This window comes from Pagrus pagrus (assembly GCF_965226575.1).
Source record: "Pagrus pagrus genome assembly, chromosome: 13".
Taxonomy (NCBI): domain Eukaryota; kingdom Metazoa; phylum Chordata; class Actinopteri; order Spariformes; family Sparidae; genus Pagrus; species Pagrus pagrus.
The window spans coordinates 3,685,599-3,707,432 of NC_140197.1; the positions used below are offsets into that span (position 1 = coordinate 3,685,599).

The window sequence follows — 21,834 nt, forward strand, 5'->3', positions numbered from 1 at the left end:
TTTCATTGCTGGGAAGAGCGTGCACAATCAAAGGCAGGTTTTTGTCACACTTCTATATATCAAATCTATTTTTCCATAATATCATACAATGTTCTTTTCAAAAAGAAAGAATAGCTTGTTTTTTCTACATTTGATATTATGCTCAAGTCAAAAATAGGAAAAAGAAAAAACGGAACATGGACCCAATTTGATTTATACTTAATTTTTCTGATTTGTGTGACCAAGAAGTTGCGGACTTCTTTGTCTTGCACTTGATAATGTTGCAGCAAATACGCTTGGGCGATGGTGGTACCTGATTAATGTAATGAATATAAGATTGAACATCACTACAAGTTTTTTTCCCCCCACAAAGTAAATTTAAATTCAAGTCTTTGACATGCACCATATAGCGACTGACTGAACAAATTAGGCTTTAACATCAAGAAAAGGAAAAAGAATAGTCACTTAATTGTGATAACCATTTTTCTTTTAAGACTTTTTGGTTATATCACTGGTTAAAAAAATGCTATTGTAAAATATTATGCATAAATGTATGTAAACCATATCTAATCTTACTCAAACTCTCTTCCCAGAATTGAACGACTCTGGAGAGACGTGTGGTGTGCTGTGACCAGCGTATACTACAGTGTGCTGCACTCACTAGAGGAGGATGGTTTTCTTGACCTGTCAAACATTGCACACCTCTTCAGTTGTCATTATGCATTTCTGCCCAGACTACAAGCTAGTCTTGATATCTTCAGCAGTGGATGGGATAACCACCCACTCAGAACTGAGGGTAACCTAACACCCAATCAGCTATGGGAGATGGGGAACATTCAGCATGCCATGGCAGAACGAGAAAATGCAGAGGTAAAAGGGAATGTCTGTGCCATTTTGTGCTTCTATGTTTTAAGTTTATGTCAGTCCAGAAAAGCACTTATCTGAACAGAGGGAGGGGTACTATGAAGCAAGTTCAACATAGCCAGTCTTTCTTTGTATGAGCTTGGTGTGAGTCTTATGTTAATCTAATTTAGATGGTTTGTTGAATTCATGGTGCTTTTATTATAAATTACTGTGCATACTAGGGGTGGGTAAAAATATTGATTATATATACAATACCTTATATACTGAATATATATATATATATATATATATATATATATATATATATATAAACTCCCTTGAGGGAGGTTCAAGGGGTCCCTTTTTTTTTTTTTAAACTTTTTAATTATGACTTTTTCTAGAACTGTTACTTTTTCTAGAAATATTGCCATTTATTCCACAAATTTCTTTATAAATTTTTCCAAAAAGTAATCCCATTGACATTAATTTGAACATACATTGACAAAGAAAGTAATGTTATTCAGTCTCAGGATAAATATGTGTATTTCTGGAGTTTATGTTTCAAAATGTTATCAAATGTGGCCCGTGGTGTAATTTGTCTCAGTTTAGGGGTCCTTGAGAACCACTGCTCTACATAAACACTTTACATGACTTTTCAGGGATTGTACCTACCGCATTTGGACTGGGAGGACAGTGGCCTGCCTGATGAGCCACACCATGGGGTCACTGTTCCTGAGATGGGTGATGTACTCAGTGCTGAACGAATGGCAGCACTAAGGGCAGCCATAAATCCCCTGGGACACTCCCAATCACATGGCTCAGACATCTACCTAGCTACTGTCCAGTATGTCCAGCACTTACTAGGCCTACAGTAAGACTTACTCAGCATTTGGTGATGTTGGGACTGTGGGGTGGGGCGAGATGGGACATACAGTAGTTACTGTAAGGTTGTGGACCTAATTTAATAATTAAAGAGTATTAAAAAAAAAAAATATTTACTCAGGGTCCCCACTCTTTTCTAGAGATCATTTTCTAGAACATATTCAGACAGACTGGGATCGCACCATACAGTGTCCCCTCTCCAAGTCTACGTTTTAAAGAGATTTAAAGTTCCTGTCTTTCTTCAAGAGTTAACTCTGTATTTAGACAACTGTAAGGAATGTATGGTTTATGTATGAATATTTTTGTAAAATTGTATGATTGTGATTTGTGTGATCAGCTCCTATAAATTTCTGCCCCAGACTGCTGCAGAGGTACTGCTATCTCAAGGCCGCACACTGTGCGGGGGAATGTTTTGACTAGACTAGGACAAAGCAGCTGTGTAGCTCATTCTGTTTGCATGTGATGTAGGTATTTCTGTATCACCCTTTTTGTAATATAAGAAACTGGCATGTGTGAAATCTGTAAGCTTCCTGACAGACACCTTGACAAACCTGTGCCAGTTTTCATGATCGCTGTAATAAAGAGACATTGACTTCCAAAGACCTCTATTGGTGATTATTTTATCCAACAACAACTAATACATCAAATACAATCACATCCTTCAAACTAATCAATGGGAGGATGATTTGATCTGGTGTATTGTTATATAATAAAGGTAAAAAAAAAATTGTCTTAAGCAGGAAACACCCAAATTCAATCTACATTTTGATTGTAAGACATGTATTGGCCTATGTTAATCTTGTCTTTTGATCACAACACAGTATCTGTCTTTGTCAGGTATAACTTCTGTCTAGGACACAGGCCAGAGAACTGCAGACACTACATGAATGTGCTTCTGTCCATGCTGCATGTATGGTCACCACAATCACCCTGTATTCTTCTGGACTTAAGTTTTCTTTTTACCAATCTGAACCTAAGTAAAGTTTTCTTCAACAAAGAATTTATTCTACACAGGACATGTGGGAGCCGTGCTTACTGTACTAGACGCACTGATGCTTCAGTTAAGCTAATCAGTCAGAGGGACCAGACCCCTTTTACTGCAATACTAGTATTTCTACCACTGGTAAATATATAATAAAATGTGCAAGACATGGTGGGCTGTTTGTTACAAACTTTGTACAATAAACATGCCATTTGATTATTTCCAGAATGTTTTTATTTTATTTCCAGAGGACTGACAATTTGTTTTCCAACCTTTGATAATGAACATACCCTTTGCCAGAGTGGTTGTTTTCTGAAGATAAACCCCAACTTTGACTGTTTATTTTTTCATGGCAGCCAAGCCGACAACCAGCAAAACACTAACTCTTTGAATGCTTCAAACAAATTTTTTCATGACTTGGCAACAAATTCCTCTTAGAGATGCAAACAAGCTCAGCAGCAAGTCCTGCAAGTGCACGTTAAAAAGCGAGACATCTACATCAGAGCCATTTCAATATAGACAGTCCATGTTTGCAGTAATTCACTTAAATAAAGACGATGGAAGGTGTTTGTGAAACAGCACACCTAAAAACACAAACCAGCACAACGCCCCACCCTGTTTGTGGAGGTGAAGGAGGGAGGCAGCGTGGTCTTCATTGTATATCCAAAAGACTGAACAAAATCTGAACAAAAACATATGAATGAGAACCGCCTTTTAAAGAAGCTACATTTTAGCACTGCCATTACACCAATCCAAATCCAGTGTCAGTTGTTTGAAGGCAGGCAATCAATTCTTCCTTAAATGTAGTGAAGCTCTTGTAGCGGGCAGGAAGACGGAGAGTCTCAAAGCATGTGGAAGATTTTGGTAGATTACAGTCAGTCACCTCCAATGTGAGGGTAGTCGTAGGCGCCTCCCATCCAACCCAGAACTTCACGAGCGCCTTCAGTTCATCACTGGATGCTACAAAATAGAAATATATAAATGCTCACAGTAATGGAGAATGCTGTTCTTTTTATACATTTTGCTCATGGTTGTCAAATAATTCTTTGTGAAGAACAACGCCAACCAAGATTTTACTTGACAAGTATTGGCTATGTAGCTGATGCCAACTCCAGATTTTATCATTACAGATACAATTCAGTTTTCTAAATAATGTTCATCAGCCCTTGTTTTTGATCTTTGGAAAGCATCTTGTTTCAGGTTATGAGTAGAAAGCTGGCTAAATATATTTGTATCTGGAAAACCTACACTGGCCACGTTCTTTTGATAAACAGTATGTCACTGACTTTTTTTTTTAATAGTTTGAAGAATATAAAGGACTCTATAAGGGCTGTGAGATATAACCCAGAGCTGGTGTTGTACAACTTTAATGTAACAACTGTATAAAATAATAAGTACATTTATTGTCTGGTTTGCATAAGATTAGATGATAATGAGAAAAATAAAATGAATTGTCAATATAATGTACATGCATCACTCATTACATGAGGGAAGTATACCATTTTGAATGAACTGGCGAAGGTACCCTGTGATGCGGCTCTTATCTGTCACAGAGCATTCATCATCGTCGTCATCAGTCATTGTAGGCCAGCTGATGCGTTCCAGAATGCACTACACATAAAACACCAAGCAGATAAACCATCTGGAATAAGCAATTGTCCTGGAGTGTTGGTGTTCCCCTGATTTAACAATCAATTTCCAGATATGACCAAAACTGCTTGTCTTAACTGAACTATTTACCTCTGGGGTCAACACAGCACTCGACTCTCGAGGGAAAATCAATGGAGCTACATCTGGACGTTCACTAATGAGTGGCCACAACATGGTTTCTTTAAGCCCTTTTCTTATTTGCTTTATTTGCCTCATGAACCGTCCAGTGACCTAGTGAGAAAAGACACAAAGACAAATCTTTACACATATAGTGGTTTAAAAGAGTAATAAATGATGTTGAATAGTTTAAACAATATTCAGATACAGCATGACAAAGAAGCCTTTCAAAGAGCCATCTTCGGTTGTTTTCTGTCATCAAAGGAAGGTCCCATGCAAGGCACAAGGTGTCAAGGCTCTCCTTTTCATCAGCTGAGAGTTCAGCATTCCCTTCAAGCTTTAAGACAAAATATGAACACTCTTAAACCCAATCTAGAAGAATCTAAAAAAAATCGTGCAGTTTGCAAAATACACACCAGTGTAATTTTCTCCCGTAGATCAATGTCTGGACAGTCATTGATTTCTATGATGGCAGTTTCAGCTGTGCCCCCACACAGGATGTGAACAATCGCAGGGCTTAGGCCTGTCAATGCAGGACCTCCATGCAAAAAGCAATGACCAATCATGCGGCCGGCCATCAGAAACAGGTCACTCTCAACAAGGAATGCAGAGGACGAAGGTACAAGATGGTCTGGCTCTCCATCAAACAGCTTTGTGTCACCAGAATTTCCTGTGCAAACAGAAGACCAATTATCATGTACTCAAATTTTTAGTGATTCTGTGGTTGTATAGAATAAGAGACATCAATAGGTATGTACAGTAGGTATCCTAAATGCATCTTAAATGCCTCATGAAGTGAAAAATAAATGTTCCCAGTTTTAATCTAGTGTTCCTGTGTTAATTGTTCATTTGGCTCTTGATACGACATATATGTCAAATAAACAGTATCAGAATATTTCGGCCTCTGTTTCACAAGGCCTTTAAACAGTCCCTCCAGAAAAACGCGATTATGCAATCGCATATATCAACGCATAATCAGCCAAAGTCCACACATTTATGTGGGGGCCGCATTTTTTCAAAGACGCCACACTTTGGCCGCCTAAATTGCCTATTTCCGCAACAATCACAAAAAAACTCTGCATTTTCCTGGAAGGACTGTTTAAACATGTATTAATTGGAGAGATTATGGCATTAAGAATATTGCAGCGAAAACACAGTCCACACAATATATGGAAAGTTAATTGAAAACACTACCAAAGTTCATCTTAAAACCATCTTTCAGCTTCTCCGTGATTCTGGAGAACAAGAAGCGGTTCACTCCCTCTCCGATTGCGGGATCACCTATTAATTAAAAGAAATGTAAAGATTCTGGGTTATTTATGAAAAAAAAAAAACAGACTGCACATAACAAATTCTAAAATGAACTAAAAGAGAAAAAAGATGCACCTTCAAGTCTGCATTGCAGGGGATTTGCCCACTCTGCACAGCGTACTTTATAAAAAGCAATTAAAGCCATTTCCTGGTCTAACTTGCTGCCTCTGAGGTCAACGTGCAAATGCAGTGGCTTCCCTGATGCGTGAATGTCAAGTATTGTCTCCCTGTACAACTGAGTAGCCCTTGCCAGGTCTGGTATGGTCTTCCAATCTATAAATGAATGAAAAATTTCAACACAGAAAAAGCCATCAACCAAACATTTTGACAAGGACCACTAACAGGGTGTAACAAATACACTACAAACCCTCAGTTTTGTTGTTAGAATCAGAAGGTCCTGAAGAACTTGTTGGCTGATTCTGCAAAGGTGCCATCTGTGAAGATGTGCCAGATGATCCTTCCATTGCTTCTAAATCCACTCCACTGCTGTCAAACGAGAGCTCCTCCAGAGTTGATGGCCTGAAAGACATAATGTCTGTCTTCTAGCTTTCTCTAATCTCTGAATATAGTCAAGGCAGAATCTGGACCCTCTAAATTGTGCATATGTCTGCTAACTCATATTGCATTTTTAAACTAGAGAATTTCAATTCTAGTCAAGCCTAGAGCCTGGGAAAGCCATGGAGAAACTTTTATTTTATTATTTCCAAAAAAAGTCACAAGTAATGTGTTGTCCAAAACATTTAGGAGTAATGTAAAGTATGTTAACTAATTAGTAAACATGCAAAAACCCATTGACTAGTATATTAAATGTCTTGTTGATCAATATTAATATTTTGAGACATTTCAAAGTAAGGAGAAGACAAACATTTGCAATAAACATCCAATTACAAAAGGAAAATTTGTTATGCATCAAGGCAAAACTACATGGGACAACATACCTGTCATTGCAGGCACTGGCATGCATCTCAATGACGTCAGCAGGGTACACTACTTGGCAAATGGGACACAAGCTCTCTGCAGCAACTGTGGAAGCTGAAAAAAAGACAAATACAGTAATCAGCGTTAACTTATAAGAAAATTATTAACTCAAATCTTAATGTTAGCAAGGCACCAATTTCTTCCATTGCTATGTAAAGATTATTTTGATAATTTCAGCCAAAACTTGAGAAGTTGTAATATGATTAAAGATACATACCAACAACAACATTGTGGTAATTAGGAAACAAAACACAACCAGGAAGAGAAAAAAAAAGAGAAAGAAAATCAGTCCCATGGCTAAACTACAAGAATATGGGATGAAATCTAAAGAAATAATAATGCAACATCAATCAGAATAACTGAATATCATGCTTATTCTTAAAGTTTTTTAACAACAACAAACAATCCAGCCCACATTAATTGCCATTTAATCATTAATCAATATAGCATGAAAATATGTAAAGTTATTCTTTTAAGAATGTGATGATAATGTACTTATACTTACTGTTCTGACTGCAGCATACAAACGAAACATCCTGATCTTGTTTTTCATCGGCATTCTCATCGTTTTCCTGTTAAGTGGATCAGGTTAACATTATTAATGACATCACTGTAATAGTAAAGCAATTGCCGTTTTGATATGCATTCGCTGAAAATGAAAAAGATTTTCGCTCAGTAAAGTGTCATGTTAAGAAAAACTTACTTCTTCAGTTGTAGACTTGCTACAAGAGTCTACATGCAGAGCCAGAACTTGTAACGGTAAAATTTCTCCACAGGTCTTGCATTGCGATTTTGGCATTTTGCTGAACTCAGGGGCATCAGCAGGAAGTGGTGTAGTGTCTATTTCATCTTGAAGTGGAACGATGAAAATCATGTTTCTTCCATTATTGGACACAGTCTTAAGCAGTTTTGCGGTGTAGCCTTCAGACTCTGGAGGGATCAACGCAAGTTTTCTCTGGCCACTTCCTCCTTCATTAGACAGTGGGAAAGTGATCAAATTAACAGGGGTTAAAGTAAGAAAAGGTTTGTGAGCCTGAAAAGTTGTCCAGGAGGAAAGGAGTACAATGTATAAAATTAAGTATTGTATAAATACCCTATGCCTGAAATCATGCATGGTGTCTGAGAACTTTAAACTTTAAGTTAACTTCATACAGCAATTTACGTTTTATTTTTTCCCAAATTCCGTTTTTATTTTTTGTAATTCTATTTTTTTCCCCTTTTACTCGTATTTTATTATTTTATTTTTTTCAGTTAGCGTTTTGTCATTGTTAGCGTTCATTCACTCCATAGCTTGCTCAACCACTGCTGCTCTCTCTCTGTTTCTCTCATCTTTTTTACACACAACAAACAGAGTGCCGGTCTGCTATCAGCTACCGTCAAATAGCTATTATATTTATATAATTTATTACATGACTATTTTGGTACAAACATTTACCCACTAATGTGGCGGATAGCCTTTCAAAATTTAGTCCCCAAATGGATAATCTACCCGCATTTGGTGCTTGTTAATTTTCAGCCCTGGAAGATGATCAGAATTGTTTAGCAACACTGAATTACTAAATACAATTTTAACTTGTTTTTAAAAAATCCATTTCAGATGTGTCACACAATGTCAAATCATGCTGTATCTACTTACCAGTTGCCTTATAAAATAGCCATCCACCAGACAAAGTCTCCAGTTTAGGGAATTCAAGCAGCAGCATTGCTGAAATCTTATTAGGACAATATAAAACAAACCATGAGCACTTCTTAATAATAAATCATCACTCATAATGATCTCTTTAGTACATAATTTTAGAAATGCTTACCTCTGCATGGTTGCTATGTTCAGGCACTGATATCATGCGTTTTCCTAAGCCTGCCATTAACAGGCTGAGCTCCTGAGACCCCTGTGGAGTTCTGGTCATGGGTTTTGGGAGTAAATAAAACTGAATATTTGTGGCCTTTGTAGATGCTGCTGAAACCATTCTAAGTGGTGTAGGAAATCTGCGTTTGCCACTGGTTCGTTCTCTTCTAAAAAGAGCAGGAAAAGACCTGTGAAGTAAATTGAAAGGCATGTCATACAAAATCTGAACGGCCCACGTACTATATACATTGTAGACACATTGTACTTTTTCTAACTTTGACATCTCCTGCTGCACATTGGCCTGTCTCGCTCTTGATTCCTGACAATGTCCCTGGCTGGGATGCTGGCCCTGAATCTGAACCTGAACTTGGCTCTGGCCTGGATCCTCAACCTGCCCTTGATTGACACTTGCTGATAAGAGAGACAGCAAGTTCCGTGCAGCAGACTCAATATTGGCATAGTCCGGCTTCTGGAAACACATACATACAAACAAGAATAAAGAAAGGTGTGAAACATTTTTTAAAAATTACCATAAAAGCAGTTTTCAGCAAAATAAATATCATCTACTAAGTGAGAGAACTTAGACAGATAATTTAAAACTCACAATTTCAAATCCAAAAGGAAACACTCAGCACGTTAGTGTGCACACATTTTATCTGTTCACACTAACTTAGATATAATTAATAACCAACAACTTAGCAATATTATAAAAAGTTAGCTAATTGGGTGAACAAATTATGTTGGAATTACACATCTGAAAATGTGCTATAGAAATAAAGTGGATTGGATTGGATCTGAAGTTATCAGTAATTGTGGCTCTTAGACAGTTCTATGCAAATTGATCAAATCACTGTGACTTGATGTTAGCAATAGTCAATTATTGTAAATAAACATTGTGATTCAGACAATAGGGATTAGGATTAATTGGGAAGGGGAGGTATTCTCTGGCAGGCTCTGTGACAATCTACAGCATACTGAGGCGGACCTGAAAGCTAGACTGTCCTAGGTAAACTGGGATGTCTGGTCACCTAATTCTACCAGCGCATACACCAAACAACTAGCTACTTCACAATGAAAAGTACTTGAACTACATCTTTACTACTCTCAAAAAACAGACTAACTTGTCAAACTAAACCTACGAAAAAGTAGTTCATCTACATCCAAACTACATCACAAGAAATGATCACAATCTGTGTCTGAATCTCATCTTGTTACATGGAGGTCCAACTGAACTGACACCGAGTAAAGTGTAGGTGTGTTTTGTGTTGTAAAGAGAGGATAGGGAGCAGTTGTTAACGTGGAATTACAAAATGCTACATTTCTAGAGAAATTCTTATATTCGGCCATTTACATCTTAAACTCAAACCACATGTAATTATAAAAACAGGTGATTGTCATTAAATGACTACTGTGGCCAATGAGCTGTGGAAATGTGCCATATTTTATGACCAAAAATGTTATTTGAATACTATGAATTTGCAGTTTGTAATTAACTAGCTAAACTACATGACCCAAAGTAGTTAACTACTGAAAAAGCTACAGAGATTTGAAATGCACTGCAGTTTAACTACCACCCAACTACTGCAAACTGTAGAGAAAGTGGTAATTGAACTATATCATAAACAAAACGGCCAGGCATATTTTTTACCAGCCCAAAATAATACATTGCTTTTTCTATTCTTATCATCATCTCATAACTTCGCCACTTCACGTCAACTTGGAAAGGTAATAAAAAACATAAACTTAAGTAGTCTTTCTTCAAATTATTCACGATAAAATGTAGTGTTGTAAGTGTTTTTTCACCACACAGCACGGCATGTAAAAGCATTGACATACGATAGTTCACCTGTTGGAGGTAAAGTGCAGATCGAGGTGCACAAAGCCGGTTTGTTTGCAGCATATAACACCCCACTGTGGCCGTTTCTGCTTACACTCTAACCTCCTGTAGTATTTATAACTGATCCATGAACAAGAACAAATTAGCTCTAAATGACCGCATTTCACTTCCTATAACCTCTTCACAATAAAAGCCTCCCGTTACTTTGTTATTTCAAACCTTTCAATGTGAAGCAGGGAAAGCAGGGCGTGTTTTATCTGCAGTACCTTAACACGACTCCTCAGGTGGTGCTAAAACAAATGTATGTGGACTGAGGTCGTCTTCACTTCAAAATTCAGTCTTAAGACCAAGACGTATCAAGTGTAACGTTATATGTGGCCATAGATTAATTTAGTTAAGTTAGAAACAGAATGAAAAGTTAAGTTAGCCTAATCCGTGTAAGCTAGGTTAGCTCCTGCGGTACCAAGCTATATATTTATCATCGTACCCACAAAAGACATTTCTGGAGTTTAGTTAACATTTGATTTTTCACCAGCAACGACCACAAACTCACCTGTTGGCCATTCATTGTGATAAACTTTATCCCGAAAACTAGCGTTTCTCATTCCGTGCGAGTCCAGTCAGAGGCGGCAAGTCGAATCCACGGAAGCTCCCGTTGGCGGCCTTGAATAAAGATTTTGGGGGAAAAAAATCGTCCTGGCGGCCTTAAATTGACTCAACAGCGCCACCTGCTGTTGTGGAGTGCGAATTACAGGACATTTGTTAGAACGTTTCCTGGCATTTGTGTCTGGATCTGAAGGCATTTGTGTGTGGATCTGCAAGGCGGAAAATTAGTGCCAAAAGTCACGTGACAGTTTTTTGTACTTGAAGATTGTTCTGTTTTTGTACTTGAAGGATTTTTAGGATTTTTTTTGTACTTGAAAGATTTTAGTTTGTACTTGAAGGATTTTTTTTGTAATTGAAGAAATATGTTTCTGTGTATGTGTAAAACATGCTGTATTTGTTTCTGAAGCATGATGTATTTGTTTGATAGGTAAGTTTCTTATTTGCAAAACAAAATGCATTAGTTTGTGAATGATGTTTTGTATTTGCAAACCACACTGAGTTTGTTTGTGAATCGTTGGGCGTGAGTAAAACATGTTTTGTGTGTTTGGGAGGTTTTGGCATGATTTTAACTCCATATACCTGCATGGTTAAACTGTTTGGAAACATTCCTGAAAGTCTTTGTGTGAGCAGTGCTTGAGTGTGTTATCTGCAGGTCAGACACCGGCCGGCCTGACTCAGTACCTCGGGTAGGAAACAATGGTAAAGTGAGGGTGAAGCTGGCATGCAACACAAACTTAACCGTCTGTGTGTCTGCCTGCTTTTTCTACCTCTGCCATGTCTGTCTGTCTGCCTCCATTGGTTTCTATTGAGGCTATTTTTAGCCACAGCAGACTGGTCACGTGGCATGAAGAGGACGTCAATAATGTTGTTGTTGGTGGGAGAGCGAGAGAGGGGGGAGAGAGAGGGGGAGAGAGGCAGACTGTAAATATGGAGGAGGTGAGACGATAGGAGGTGAGACGCGTCCTGCCTGTTTAAAACTACATTGTCGTGAGAGGCGAACGCGCGGAGGAGCTCGCACCGGGGGACTCGCACCGAGCCTCGGCGGAAACCGACGCCGGGAGAAGGAGACCTCTGCGCTAATACGCGCTCCGGGAGGACCCCGCCGACATCCACGGTACCGTGGGGTTTATGAGGGAGCGTGTGCGTGCGTGTGTGTACGTGTGTGCGTGACTGTACGAGAAGGATATACCTACCGTCCGGCGGTTCGAGGGTTTTTTTCTGGAAGAACGGTTGCAGATTGAGGGGTGACATTTTGTGCTTGCTAAGCCACTGGCTACACACCTACTATTCAGTTAACATCGCAGCTAACTTAGAAACAGTTAACCACTAACCTACTGTGGCTGCCTTGAGCCGACACCTGAGAGATACAATAGCTAGCAGCAGACAGGTAACACTTCACAGCTATTACCCGCTCTCACACAGTAGTTACCTGTGTGCCAGCAGTTACTGACTAGGGGTTAACTGAACAGCTAGCTGCTAACAAGGGCGCAACCAACAGTAGGCAACCTGAAGTTAAACAGCCACCCAGCTTCAGTGCACCCTGAGGCTCACACAGCACAGTGGTTAACACTTTACTCTGGTGGTCAGTGGATGGCCCTAACCACATAAACTAGTAACACATCAGCTACTAACAGTAGCAAGAAAGAACCAACAGTCCTTCTCTGAAAGCTTGAATTGTGGCTATAAACCAATGCAATATTATGTTTGTACTCTACTTTGTCCAGGCTACACTTAAAAAGGTCCCATATTAGAATCATATGGGTGCATTGCTCACATACTGCTATTCTTGAAGGCGAAGACAGCAGCCTTCTTCCGAGGGATCAAGCTAATGCTCAGCATGAAATATGGCAACATTTTTGCTTTATGACATTATTCTCCATGTCATCTACCAGTTTGAAAAGATTCACACAGTGTTGGTGTTTAGCTGTCAAACTGCATATCAGTAGTCCGAAACAACATAATCGACTTTGCTGCTGTTGATTGGACAGCAAAAGGGGATGGCAGTTGATATTTTGTTTGTAAGGTTTTTGTTTATTGGCTATAATCTGGCTGATTTTGAATGATCCCACAAAGATAGATGCATGTGCTATATTATGGTACTATTAGTTAAAAGGCATTGGTATTGATCCCACCGCTTTTCTTACAAGACTCGCCCTACTTTTCCTCTGATTGGCTTGCGTCTATCGTTTTCGTGTGACAAAAGTTTCAACGCTTTGTGGTCCTTGTACTCTGTACTAGTTTAACAGATAGGTGCATCTTGCCAAAAGAAAATCTGACAGAGATGTTTTGCGGCCCTGGTAGTCTGCTGGACAACAGTGAGGGAGATCAGTGGGGCATGTGACTGTCCTGCTGAATCCACAAACTACCTGGGTGCCCTGGTAGTGCGCCTGACCAGAGGGAGGGAGGGAAGTCAGTGGGCCAAGATGAATTTACAGTTCACCAACACCACAAATGAGAAAATAATTAGCCGGGGTTGTGTCCGTGTTTTTCTTGTGGTTGGTCTGTAAAACAAACAGCCAGTGGCGGAGCTGATAGAGTGAAGAGTGAGCTGTAGTTTGCCCAGTAAACACAACAACCTCTTCAGCCGTTGCAGCTGCAGTGACTCTGGGCTAGTTAGGCAGAGCGGACTGGCTGGGTGTCCTCAGGGCGGACTACCAGCTATCTAGGAATGAAAGAAACGCATGAAAAAAATCAGACATGAAAGATTTGATCGATTTTGATAGTTTTAGTTTGTGTTATTTTGCATAACGACAAGTTCATTGTGGCTTTGTCCACAATATCAGCAATATTTGTCTGCAATATTTGAAATGAACCTGGTAGCAAAAAGTCCTCAAAAGTCAATATTGTTAACTGAAACTAACGAAACTGAACAAAAATAGCAGTCAGTGCTAAACGTTTTGGCGCCTTGGTCAGGGCATGCAAACCATGGAGCGGCTAAAGCGTCCCATACTGCTACAGCAGCAACGCAGCTGACACGCAGCCTATGTGAACACAAACACACGAGTGAGCCGCAGCAGCTCAGTAATGCAGCCGCCATGCAATACATAGGCATCCAGTATGTACGGTCTGTTAACGTGCAGGACAGTGCCTGCAAACTTACCTCCATCTTTTTGTGTCAGTGAGGGCTGTATCTTAAAGGCTTATATCAGCTAGAAATATGAGATAGGCTACCCTTAGGCTATCATATGACTGTCTTAAGTCTTACTTAAGATGCAGTCAGTCATGTGCGTCTGAAAATATCGATAATGTGCTGATTGTTATTTTGATTATTGACCATTTGGTCTATCAGAGAGTAGTGAAAAATGCTCTCTGATAGAGGGGATGTCTCCAAATGTCTTGTCTAACCAACAACACTCCATAACCCAAATTTTGCTATTATGTAAAACAAAGAAAAGGCAGAAAATCCCTGCATTAGAAAAAGCACACAATGACACAGTTGGTCTGTTGGTTTAGTTGCACCAACTAGTTTCTCTGGAGACAGGGGCACATCAGCAACTCCATAACATAATAAAGGGGCACTACATAGTGAGGCAAGCCGGTACTACACCTAACTCATCACAGACCCCTATAATGACATCACTTTGCAAGATTTCTGCGATATGAAGTGTTGTTTGGGACTGCTAAAGTCCCATAATTGGATAAAAACCAGGAAACAGTAGCAAGCAGCAGATCATATACCTCATAAGACTACATCCAAAAGACATTAAATCTTTTTTTTTTTAATTCTTAATAAGGACAGATTGTTTTTTTACGGAGCTGATAATGGAAGTTGCTAAGGAGTGAGACATCTTGCTTCTTTCTCATCTCTGTTGTGAGTTGCACATGTGAAGTGTCGATCAGGCAGATGACAAATCCACTGACAATGCTTGTTGTCCCCATTCCCATTAAAGATAAAAGTCAGAAGTTATTGGTTGTTACAGTAGCTGTTTTTTTGTCCAGTATAAAAAGGGTATTATAGTTCTGATAGCTGTGGTAGAAGTTTGTTTGCAGCCTCATGCCCTGTCTTTTTTTTTTCTTTCTGGCTGTCCTTCCTTCCTTAAATTTACATTTCCTCCTTTCCCTTTTCCCTTCCTTCATTCCTTCCTTCCTTCAATGGCATCACTATATCGAACATAACATACGCTCATAAATTATTCTTTGTTGTATCACAGTTCAAGGCCTACTATAAAATAAAAGGTCACGATCAGCCGCATTCCTTTGTTCCTGACAGTCAGTAGGTTCAACCACACACATGTGAAGGCCTGAAGAACTTTATTGCTTATGTCCTGGTGAGCAACCTTCAGAAAGAAAGGGGGAAACATTGTATCCAGTTCTCTAAATAAATCCATGGCCCCTCCTCCCTGTTTATAGGGCCTGACCCCCTCATCATCCAGCTGCTGATAGTCCGGTTGGAGGGATGGTGATGAGGGATTTGCAGCTCTATCATGCGCAGGGGTCAGATCATACAGGTCAGAGGTCACTCCATTAGTTACATAAGAGCTTTAAGGGCCACAACACTGACTTCACTTCCAGTGTCCAGATTTTATTTAAGGCCTGTTCTATTTAGTTCTATCAGATGTAGGTTGACAATAAAACCTACACGCAAGTGCTGGGATGAAGATACCCAGTTGGTTCCTAGTTCATTTGATGTAACTTCATGGCCAGTATGGACTGGGGGAATGATAACAGCTATTAATAACTCATAAAACATACAAATAGACATGTAACTATCGAACATTTCCTTTAATATTCCTCCTTAAAATTGATCAACTCGGGAAGCAGCAGCAGCAACACTGTATATAAGAACAGTGCAGCTGTAATGATTAATTGATTGGTTGATTTTGGCTATTTTGAAAATTGATTAATTGGTCTAGATAAAAATTATAAAACAAAAACAAAAATTCTCTGATTCCAGCTCCTTAAATGTCAAGATTTCCTTGTTGATTGGATGAGTATTTCCGTTAGGTGTTTTAAGTTTGATTTTGGATTACTGCAGAAAATAAAGTCTGTGACAACAACAAGTTTATGATAGTTCCACATTTTGTTTAGCAAAATAATCTTAATAGATGAACACCACTTAGTAAAAAAGCTAACGTTTGGCTATAAACAAACTAGTTTGCAGTTGCATGACTTCAATGTCACCACCACTAAGCGTCTTACGCTATACTATACACACTTTACAATAAATTGATCGGTCTACAAGTTGTAAAGTTAGAGTTAGAAGAATAGTTTGCAACTAAAGTCTACCTGTAGATGACTCTCCATGTGATGACATTTAATGTCCCCAACAACCTCTGTAGTCTCATGTAGCACTTGATAGAAACCCTGCTTTTCTACACATGTTTTTTTTTAATTCAAACATAAGGTATTTGCTGACATATTTTATGTTGTAAAGCAAAACTTTAAAAAAAATCTCTTTAGCTTCTTTAAACTACAGACATTTTTCAGGCATTTAACCAAAAACCAGAATTTTGTTTGAAAAATGACAATTAATCCATTCTCCAAATAGCTGCTGATTGATTTTATCCCTATTAACCGTTACAGCGCTACATTTAACTGTAATGTTAATATGCAGTCCTGATGTGTCCTTTGAAAGGACAGATACTGTGTGTGTGTGTGTGTGTGTGTGTGTGTGTGTGTTTGTCTCATTTCTCCTTGAGCCTGCTTGACAAGGGGGGGGGGGCAGATTTTATACATAGTCACGGTTGAAAAGTTGAGTGTGTATATATACAGTGTGTGTGTGTGTGTGTGTGTGTGTGTACAGTGTGTGTGTGTGTGTGTGTGTGTGTGTGTGTGTGTGTATACAGTGTATGTGTGAGTGTGTGTATACAGTGTGTGTGTGTGTGTGTGTGTGTGTGTGTGTGTGTGTGCGCGTGATGGAACAGTATTGAGAGCGAGCAAGAAATATAGAGACAGAGCAGCACTCAGACTCTACATCCAGTTCTCTTACTCTCTCACACTTGCTGTTTGTTTAGGGAAGAGGTGCTCAGGTGAAGCGTTACCAAGGCAGCCAGCTCCCTGGTTGCCAGGCAGCACTTCCTGCTCCTCTCCAAAATGGGAGGGGCCAGGTATTTTAGGAAATGATGGTGTGAAGAGGTGTAGGAGGAGGCGGCAGAGAGGGAGGGAGGGAGGGAGAGTGACAGAAAGGGAGAGAAATGTATTTTTCTTGATGCTTTGGCAACACTGAGACACATGACTCACATGTGAGCTTGTTACATTTTAAAATCCTTTCTTTCTTTCTTTCTTTCTTTCTTTCTTTCTTTCTTTCTTTCTCTCTGTTGGTCTGCATGTCATTAGGCTAATGGAGCTGTTGGCCAGAAGGTTAGTCCGTCACATCTAGTTAGCTCCATAACCTAAGAACACACACACGGCAACACACACAAACATGCACTCACCCACAGCTTTTCATCCCATTATCCAGGCCCTGACACTGTTACCAAGGCACCCGGCCCAGGTGCTGCTCTGACACAGACTTCCTGTGACTTCTTTCGAGAGTTGGCGGAGTTGGAGAAGAGCCTCAGACAGAGCAGTTGGACCTAACCAGGCTAATTAATTATTCAGGTCTCAAATTTTAATTTGCTTTAAGCTTTTGTTATTTTCATTGTTCATGTAGCAATTAAGAGTGTTCTGACCAGATTTTGGCTGCAACTAATGATTATTTATTTACCGTATGGATGAACATCTTCACTTTTGGCTGTAGTTACTTCCAAATGTTAAAAGGCAGGCCTAATAAGATTTAACAAGAGATGTGAAAGGATTCATATTTGATACATGGACTTGATTTGAACCTGCAATGCACATAGAGTGAGAATGTAACCCTTTACAGTGAGTTAGACTTCAAATGAAAAGCAATCTAGCTTTAATTTTAATGCTTTTTAACTCAGTAACTGAAGTTTTTTTTTTTTTTTTAATGTCCACAAAAATATTTGAAAAATAGTGATGTACAATGTTATCATCCCCAATTATTTCTATGGAGTTAATTTACTGACCATCTAAACCCTTAAGAATTAGTGAATTAAATTAATTAATTAAGTAATTAAAGCTTGAAATCCAAGGATAAAATCTTTTCAGGATATGTGTTGGATTTGTTGCATAATTTCTACAAATTTAATAGTTATTTTTATGTCCACCCCATTACGTACACTAGTGGGACATACTATTTGGAACACACTGCCATCATCAACTGCAGCTTTAAGATGTAATTTAGCGTTGAATCATTGTGACAAAAAACAAACAAACTGCCTATTCTACATGTTATTTTAATATTTACTGCAGGGCTGTTGTACTGGGTTGCATCAGATTGTACAGGTGTAGGCCGTGGACTGTGTACACCAGTTTACTCTGTGGATCTTTACACTGCACAACTGTGAACCAGTTTTGACTAGTTCAACTGCAGTTAAAGGCTAGTAGACAGCGGGTCGAGGTGACCTGAAGATGATGACGATAATGATAATGATGACGCATTCACCCTCCTCTTCCCCAGTTTGGGCTCAGAGCATGTAGATCTGTGTGTCTTGTATGTGTGTGGTGTAAAGAAGAACTGAGTGTGCGTTTGAGTGGAATCAGAGGGTGGGTCGGGGGGAAACTGAGCAGAACATATTCCTTTAAATAACAGTACAGATAAGTACTCTGAGCCTCACCTGTGTCAAACACAATCACGTCCGCTCACACACACTCACATTCATTCAAGGATGTCGGACTTGGTACATTTTTCTGTGTAGCCTGTTCCTCTCTCTGTCTCTCTCTCTCTCTCGCCCCCTTCTCTCTATCTCTGACTACACGGTACACACAGGACATGAACAGTAGGCGGCGCCAGAGGACCAGGGTGCCACAGTAAGCAACAGGGTGCAGCTTGATTTCCTAATGTGATGTAATTCCTGTTCAAACACAGTGTTGGTTCAAGAAACAACTCACGATGGAATTGTTCAGATATGTAGACCAACGAGACATCAGTTTAGTTTAAAAAAATGTAAGTGAATTGAATATGAATTAGCCAGGAACAGAACGCAAACCAACAAAAAAAAAAAAACTAAAACTGTATTGCTCAAATACAGAGGCCAAATTGGAGTTATTGAAGTAACACTATCAAGAACCTGAACCTGTCTCTAATGAAAAATGACTGCCCAACCTAAGAGTTTTCACACACTAGGCCTCACGATAAGTTATGATATTAGTAGTTCCACCTGTGCTTTTCTGCAGGGATATGTCACAATGTCTTCATTTGGAGAGGACCGTAAAAATTCAGGTTTATCCATCAAACTTATCCACCCTCTATCCATTACCTGTAACCACTTGTTCTCAGCAGGGTTGTGGGGGGCTTAACCCAATCCCAGCTGACATTGGGCAGGTCATGGGGTTCACCCTCGATAGGTTGCCAGTTTATCACAGGGCTGACATATGGAGAAAAAACAACCATTCAAACCTATGGGCATTTTAGAGTTACCAGTTGACATAAGCCAGAGCACACAGAGATAAACCAAGCAGACATGGGGAGAACATGCAAATACTACACAGGAAGGCCCCAGCTCAGAATCCAACCCAGGACCTTCTTGCTGTGATGCAACAGTGCTGACCACTGCACAACTGCAAGATTTATTAAACAATAAATGTACATGTAAAGTAAGTCTGGATATGAACTTATCATCAGAGACCAAAAGCCCTTGCTGACTACCGGAAGTTATCAGACTCTAACTCTCCCTCTGTAGTTTCCTTGTACAGCAGTCAAACAGCAAATATACACAGAGGAGGAATCCCTCTCCCAGGATGGACAGACATGCAATAGATGTCACATGCACAGAACAGAACAACAAAATCACAATTTACAAGTTGCACTGACAGAATATCTGATACAAATTATAATACATGTAAAGTGTGTGGATCCAGGAGGACGACTGAGCAGGACGAGGCGTCGCCAAGTGGTGCCCGAGTCACGCGACCTCCTCTCCACCGTGGTGACCTGGAAGAGGGAAGGCCACATAAGATAACTAGCAGTAAAAAAGAAAACATCAGAATGAAGAGGCATCACATTTTACAGAACTACAGATATAAGGAGATAGTAAAACAGAGGAGAGCAATGCCCAGGGTGCGACGATCCAGATCCTTCAATATGTGAGGCAGCAGGAGCCAGGAGAGGTAGATGTTCCCAGGGGCCCCTGGTCCATCAGAAGGGAGCCTGAATGAGAAGAGAGGAGGAGGAGGAGGAGGAAGCTATAGAGGGTGGATGGTGAGAGAGCGACACAGCTTGCAGCTTGTGGGAACAGAAAACAAAAATAAGAAAATAGAATATATAAGAGCAATAAAGTTTAACAGCTGATTTAAAAAATGATGTTTCCCATTTCCACATAAGACTGTGAAGGTAACGTCAGAGTCTTACGTGACAGTGCTGCAGTTGCTCTCCAACAACTGCGAACACCTATTGGCGTAGATGTTGACTCCACTATATGATGTTCTGAGAAACTTTTTATTTTTCCTGAATTGGATTTTGGAGATTTTGATCTTCTTGTCTGATTTTGAAGGTATAGGTTATTCTGTTAACAGAATACATGCTGTGTGACTGGTGTGGAGAGAAAAATAGCCCACATTAATATTATAAACAGCAAATAATTACTGTCTATGTCAGCATTCGTCCAATTAAAATCGGCCTGTAAAATATTTAACAACACAAAAACTTGTGATAAGTGGTATGTGAGGATTCAGATGTGAAGCCTTGACAATATAAATATGTAGATTTTTCTTCATCATATTTTTTTCCTTCGTGTTGGGCTTTGATTGAGGCGAGGTAATAACAAAGTTGAGCTAAGCTTTTTGTTTGTACACCTCACGTGTGTAGTTTACACTGATACACTCACACTAGGCCCAGTTGCTCTGTACCATGCCGAAGCAGGATTGTCCCACCTCCCCAGTCCACCACTGGCCTGAACTCACATTGATCCGGCTGCAAGTGAAAGTGAGTGAAAGCTTCCACGGATCCAATAAAGAGCACGACAGAGCTGCTAGCATTAGCCTCAACTCTTACTTTGTAGCATCCTGGACCCCCTTCCATGCAGTAGGAACACACTACAGATCGGATGTGCTATCATGAGGTGCTATCATGAGGTGCTATCATGAGTGGGGCTGTAACCTCAAAAGAATGTCATGTTACAATGTTTGCATTTTACGTTAGAGCAGATAAACACACTAATCCATTTCTTACACTTTAGCTGATGTGTTTTTGGTTTTAGAAATGCTAAAAAAAATTACAGACCATCACCATTTCAACATGGGGACAAATCCAAAGCTTGACACACCTGCTGTGCTGGTTTCTAAAGAATGATTCAATGATTGCTTTCAGGGGGAGGGGCTTAACAAACAGTCAAGTGTTGTGTGGAGAAAAACAAGTGGTGTGTAGTAATCTGAAAAACGTATTTTTTCTCTTTTGCAGAAAGGCTGGCATTGAGAAAAAAGTCTGATTCATCTGTCTGTCCATCGTCTGTCCTCCGACACATGGCCGACTCTGAGGACCCGCTTTAACCACACATACACACACACACTGTGGAAGGATTGGGGAAGGAAGTCCAGGTTTCGACCTTCATGAATTCATCACACACCTCAGGTAAGTCTCTGTCAATCTGTCTCTCCATCTCAAGAGCTGCTGTGGTTAACACTTGTGTAACCAGAGTGAGACAGGCCCTTTTCTGGCTTATGCTGGTGTGACAAATGAAAAAGTGTCCGACTGGTCGGCTGGTGGTGACACTGGTGTGGCTGGTGGTGGTAGGTAAGACAATGGGGACTGGCCTGTGACTGGATGTCGCTAGTTTGAATTCCTAGGATGCCATTTTTTTCTTC

At 39.7% G+C, this 21,834-nt stretch overlaps 1 protein-coding gene and 1 long non-coding RNA gene across 3 annotated transcripts in view; one reads left to right on the plus strand and one right to left on the minus strand.

Moving 5' to 3' along the window:
* Nucleotides 1–21,834, plus strand: part of hdac5 (histone deacetylase 5) — an 87,368-nt gene that overhangs the window by 12,158 nt on the left and 53,376 nt on the right. The window contains exons 1-2 of one of the 2 annotated variants that reach the window (XM_084372310.1): nucleotides 11,934–12,145; nucleotides 21,431–21,601. In XM_084372310.1, coding sequence (XP_084228436.1) covers nucleotides 21,580–21,601 — 22 coding nt within the window. In that variant the 5' untranslated portion in view covers nucleotides 11,934–12,145; nucleotides 21,431–21,579. Of the gene's footprint in view, nucleotides 1–11,933; nucleotides 12,146–21,430; nucleotides 21,602–21,834 lie in introns of those variants that run through there. The other variant, XM_084372311.1, reaches the window with a different exon arrangement.
* On the minus strand, nucleotides 5,035–6,792 carry LOC311267965. Its single transcript, XR_014623899.1, has 5 exons — nucleotides 6,703–6,792; nucleotides 6,132–6,283; nucleotides 5,840–6,037; nucleotides 5,648–5,734; nucleotides 5,035–5,123 (listed from the first exon to the last, which is right to left on the minus strand). It is a non-coding gene; the product is annotated as an uncharacterized lncRNA (long non-coding RNA).